Source organism: Montipora foliosa, chromosome 7 (genome assembly GCF_036669935.1).
Source record: "Montipora foliosa isolate CH-2021 chromosome 7, ASM3666993v2, whole genome shotgun sequence".
Taxonomy (NCBI): Eukaryota; Metazoa; Cnidaria; class Anthozoa; order Scleractinia; family Acroporidae; genus Montipora; species Montipora foliosa.
Window position 1 is genome coordinate 14825299 of NC_090875.1, and position 5000 is coordinate 14830298.

Below are 5000 nucleotides of genomic sequence, written 5' to 3' on the forward strand. Positions count from 1 at the left end.
TTTGTTCGTCACAGTTGTAGATGCAACAGTGCAATCGCGATTGTGCCTGCGACATTAAGGTGTCGTTAGAAGCCACTTGCTTCGAAATTTTCCTACAGCGTTGCCTTTAATTTAAAGAATGGCAGGGGCGCCCTTTATAATCTAGTCTTGGGCTCCCAAATATGTTCTTAGTAGTGCATTTAGCTTTAGAATCGTGCTCCATGCCTATTAAATTCAGGTATGTCCATGTAAGCATGAAAAGTGGTGCTCTCCGATTTTAATAAGCCGCATAAAGTGTCCCCTGACCTTTCAGTTCCTTCCTGAGGAAAATAAATAAAAGGGATAGACGCCACAAGTGTCCCCTAATTCTGCAAGGAAACTAGTTTCGACAACCCTACTCTAAAGTAATCCTATAAATAAAGCTGCCTTTTGTAAATTGGTTATTGACAGAACAAGGACTTGTGACCTAATAGGCCTTTTGCAACAAACGATCACATGGTACAAAATCCGCCATGCTGGAGGGCAAACTCATTATTATTCCCCCACTGGGACATTAAAACAAAGAGACCTGAACCAGTCAAGCTTGACTTGCCTTTGTTTTAATATCCCAATGGGGGAATAATAATGAGCTTGCCCTCCAGCATGGCGGATTTTGTACCATGTGATCGTTTGTTGCAAAAGGCCTATTCGTCATGTACCTCGTTGTGTGAAGTTCTGATATAAGTGAACGAGTCGTCATATGTTTGTTTGTTTGTTTTTGTTTTTTGTTTTTGTGTTTTGTTTTGTTTTTTTTTTTTTCCTTTTCCCTCCTCCCATTGGTAGCCGTCTTACCTTGATAACTATTGCTCATCTGCCCACAGCATTTGAATGTTCTTCCTTTCTTCTTGTAGTCTTTTAGGTTTGGTCCGGAGATAGCACATGTTGCCTCTTGTGTGCTTGATGTACTAAAAGGCATCCGAGATAAGACCCTTGTTGGAGGAGCAAGGAAAGGTGACTTTCTGTTTGCCTATAGATTCTCTCCTCGTAGAGGCCACTTTTCCTTTCTGGGCTAATAAGCAGGAGGGAATGAGGTCTCTGCTCTTGAACAAGACTCGCTGTGTTGGGCATGTGCCACGGTTTTCAGAGCTCAGCGACCGACCCACCTCGTGGTTTCGCACAACTGTGCGGGCTCGCTTGATGACAGCGGAATTACTGTAAGGAAATGCGCAAGGCACAGCAGGTTCAGGCCGTTCACAATCTCGACCCCAGAGCTCTTCTGTTGAGTGAGGGAGAGAAGAGCTCTGGGGAACTCTGAATCAAAGTGTGTTCTCATTGGTTTTCGTGAAGAACAATCAAAAGCGTCTCTAATTGGTGCATTCATGTTAGCACGAGGAGTGAGCAGGCGCTGTGAGGTTCAAATAGCCAATTCTTGGCTATGAAAACCCTACGGTGCATTTTCTCCTACCTAGAGTTTCCCAGAGCCTTGGGTCGATCCAAGGCTCTGGTGACGAGAATGAGGCCGTTCAGCACCTTTCAAGATCGTGGATGACGGTTTAATCAAAACAAGTTTCGACGCAGGGCAGTGGCTCTTTTCCTCCTGTCCATGAAACAAAAACGATAAAATGAAGAGATTTATACGATATCATTCATATATTTGAAGCGCGGGACGGTGGTGTCATATAAGAATGATCGTCACTGCAAAGGAAGCAACTTAAGAATTCCTGGGGGTCATCAAGCGGAGCCTCTATCTCCACTAACCCTAACCCTAACCCTAAAAGAAAAATGAAATCAGCCGTGTCTGTGGAAAACAATAAATAGAAAGGTTAAAGTCTACATTAGGGAGTTTAAGATCTGCGACGCGACGGTAACGAAAACGTCATTTAAAAATGCAAGTTCAGGTTTATTGATCTTTTTCGTCACGATGTCGGCTTGTCTAACTTCTAAAAACTAGTGTAACTTTCAAGGAACTGAATTAGGAGGTGCGGTGTTGAATCAACGACAGAAAATTCAAATTCGCCGCTTTTTGTTCACGTTCTCCGTAAAACTTGAGAATTGGTCATCTCACGTCGCAGATTTGCCGAAAACGTGAAAGAAATGTACAAAAACTAAAAATGCACGTACAGAGCGTGCAAAGCTATTGTTTTTGCTCATTAAGTACGCACAATTTGTGACGTTTTCGTTGCCGTCGCGTCGTAGATCTTAAACTCCCCAATGATATACTCGTGACGCTTGCTTGGTGCAGAAAAGACTTAGTAGCACAAGGAAAAAGAAGAAGCCCATCAAGTTGAGCCTCTACCTCCAATACTTGGCCTCAGAGTCAACCGTTTCCCGCGTAGATTTATTTATAGAACGTCTCCCTTGGGAGATTCAGCACGCCCACTGTTGTAAAAGCCAATCAAAACAAAGCTATCTCAGCGTCAAGGTAAATAGAACACTTTTCGCGGGAAAAACCTGTTCCTGAAAATAAATTTAATCGGGAAAGGGTTGACTCAAGGAATTATTGTTATAGCTTATCCGTATTTTGTTTGTATTTTGAACACTGGATGCCATATATGGAATCTTTTTCAGTGTGAATAAGCCACCATGTGTTCTCAGTTTTGAACTAGAGCCAGCAGGAGTGGAGGCTGACGTTTTAGTTTTCTTCTCCATCCAGGTGTTAGCCTCCATGGGATGTCCGTTCTCTTCCAACCGTTAGATTACGAATAAAGTCAATCCATTCAAATTTTTAACTTTCGTGTTAATCAAACTGTAGGTTCTGTTCATGGGAAAACCCGCGGCCAGGTGTGTGTGATCACACGTTGTAATTACACGTTGTTTAATGAGGCTGTCAACGTGTGCTGCGCCAACAACGACACCAAAGTTGGTTTCGTCGGGGTAAGTCGTACTATGGTTGGTTTTTTTGTTTTGTTTTTTCCCTAGTGAATGTGGAAACTAGGAAACGTACAGTAACTGGCTGCCTGGAACTACAGTAATCGCGGAGATCCGCGCGCGCGGAGCACCATGAGTAAAGAAATACGGTAACCCATCTGCGAAAAAAATTGGTTTTGGTCACCGTGCGACTGCCCGTACGTCCACTCTTCCATATTTGCCAATGTGACCAGTGTCACGTGACCATATCGCGGGCTAAAGTTTAGATCTCTTCAAGGTCAGCTGTTTTTCTTTTTTTAGTTGACCGCTGATGAGGTACTGGGTCTCGATTGGATCGTAGGCCCAATTCAGGTTCATTCGTTGTAAGAATAAATAACCCGGGAGCTTGGCTGAATCTATTTTTTTTGCGATTCAGTTCTCATGGTTTGACTGCTGGCGAGGAAAAAGGGAGGTCCTAACGTACCGCATTTTTAAATGTCTGTATCATGTAAATTTGTGAGTGGCGTTAAATAGGGCTATTATCTTCAGTTGATTGTTTCCTTTCACTTCTTGTTCTTCCTCTTATTCTTTACTGCTTCTCTAACATAGATTTAGCCAAGCCTAAAGTGGAGGTCCCGTGTTATTTATTCTTTCAATAAGGTAACCTGGCTTGGGCCTGCGATCCAATCGAAAACCAGTACCTGGTCAGAGCTCAACTTCGAATACAGCTGACCTCGATGAGCTTTAAACGTAAGCCCGCGATTTAGTCCCGTGATACTGGTTAGCGGACACCCTGTTTTGACAGGTGTCAATTAACCATAGCATGGATGTCCAATATTAAAGCTGTTCCCGCCAGAAAACGTGGGTTACACCACAGCGTTCACATTGGCATATACATGGAGAGGTGGACGTGCGCACTGTCTTACGGTCACAAGACCAAATTTTGTCGCACAGATGGGTTACCATATTTTCTTACCAATGCATGGTTCTCCGCGTCCGCGCCTTTGGCGCACGGTGCGCCGCTATTAATTGATTTATTGATTCTTTTTAATATTTCTTCTTTTCTTTCTTTTTCATTCACTCATTTACTCGTTCGTTCGTTCGTTGGTTTGTTCATTCCTTCATTCTTTCATTCTTTCATTCACTCACTCACTCACTCACTCACTCACTCACCCGCTCGCTCGCTCGCTCGCTCATTCATTCATTCATTCATTCATTCATTGAGGCTTCCTCATTTTTCAGGGTATAAAAAGCCTTGCGTTAGACCGTATATCGGATATTCATAAATTGTTTGTTTCTGGATCAAATAAAGGTAGGAATTTCATTCTTTGCAAATAATTGAACTCAAAAGTTGTTACAATATTTGCACAAACATGCTACAAAGGTCCCAGGAAAGAGTGTGGTTCCATTGACCTGAGTGGACGTTTCCTTTCAGTGTCAAGTGATCTTTGTATTGTCCGTGGATCGTACAAATTCTATTCGTGTTGACCACATTGGTTCTTCAGATTTGCCTGGAAATGGACCCACTTTAATGCTCACCAGTTTTGACCAAGCGTCCTAAAAGTCTTTCCTTACTGTTTGCCTCCACTTTCTCTTTCTCGACAGCAACATTACTTGTGTCCAGAAATCCAGCCTTTTTTTTTTTTACTTAAATGCTGTCTAGTTTATTCCTCAAGTAAACCTAAAAAAAATATTAAACTTCAACTTTACAGGAAACGTCTACTCCAACAAAAGATAACTTGTTTGAGTTCTTTATTATTTTTCCTGTAAAGAAAGAGTATATATGCAAATAAATTTCGGAATCAGTTGTTTGTGTTCGATTTGTGTTTTCATTTTCACGGGCACAGCCATCTTGAATAGCTGTGACGTATTACGGTTGCCTTGCTGTTGCAGATGAAAGGCCTGGTGTCAGGTCATAATACGTCACAATTAATCAAGATGGCGATGCCCAGAATATTTGAAAGCAAAAAAACCGATTCTTTTACAGACTGTTAGCTTCTTTAAAGTGCTACTATGACCAAAAATCACTTGCTTTTTTACTTCAGATTTTGAAAGTGTGTTTGCTTAACACCTGGCTGGAAAAAAAGTAGCTTTGATTTTTATCTTTGAGTGTACGTTTTTGGATTTCTTGGTCCGCCAAATAGACCAACTAGACCCAGAGGGTTGGATCTAGGGAAAACTGACGTCATGTTCTC

At 42.1% G+C, this 5000-nt stretch overlaps 2 protein-coding genes across 3 annotated transcripts in view; one reads left to right on the top strand and one right to left on the bottom strand.

Moving 5' to 3' along the window:
• The window catches only part of LOC138010763 (uncharacterized), an 82845-nt gene that overhangs the window by 52668 nt on the left and 25177 nt on the right, over positions 1-5000 (bottom strand). The gene's annotated exons all lie outside the window — the stretch shown is intronic.
• The window catches only part of LOC138010759 (F-box DNA helicase 1-like), a 43119-nt gene that overhangs the window by 24277 nt on the left and 13842 nt on the right, over positions 1-5000 (top strand). Inside the window, exons 13-15 of one of the 2 annotated variants that reach the window (XR_011124541.1) lie at positions 870-962; positions 2709-2832; positions 4048-4117. Coding sequence is in view for 1 of the 2 variants with exons in the window: in XM_068857736.1 (XP_068713837.1) it covers positions 870-969; positions 2711-2832; positions 4048-4117 (292 nt within the window). In the remaining variant the exon portion in view is untranslated. Of the gene's footprint in view, positions 1-869; positions 970-2708; positions 2833-4047; positions 4118-5000 lie in introns of those variants that run through there. The other variant, XM_068857736.1, reaches the window with a different exon arrangement.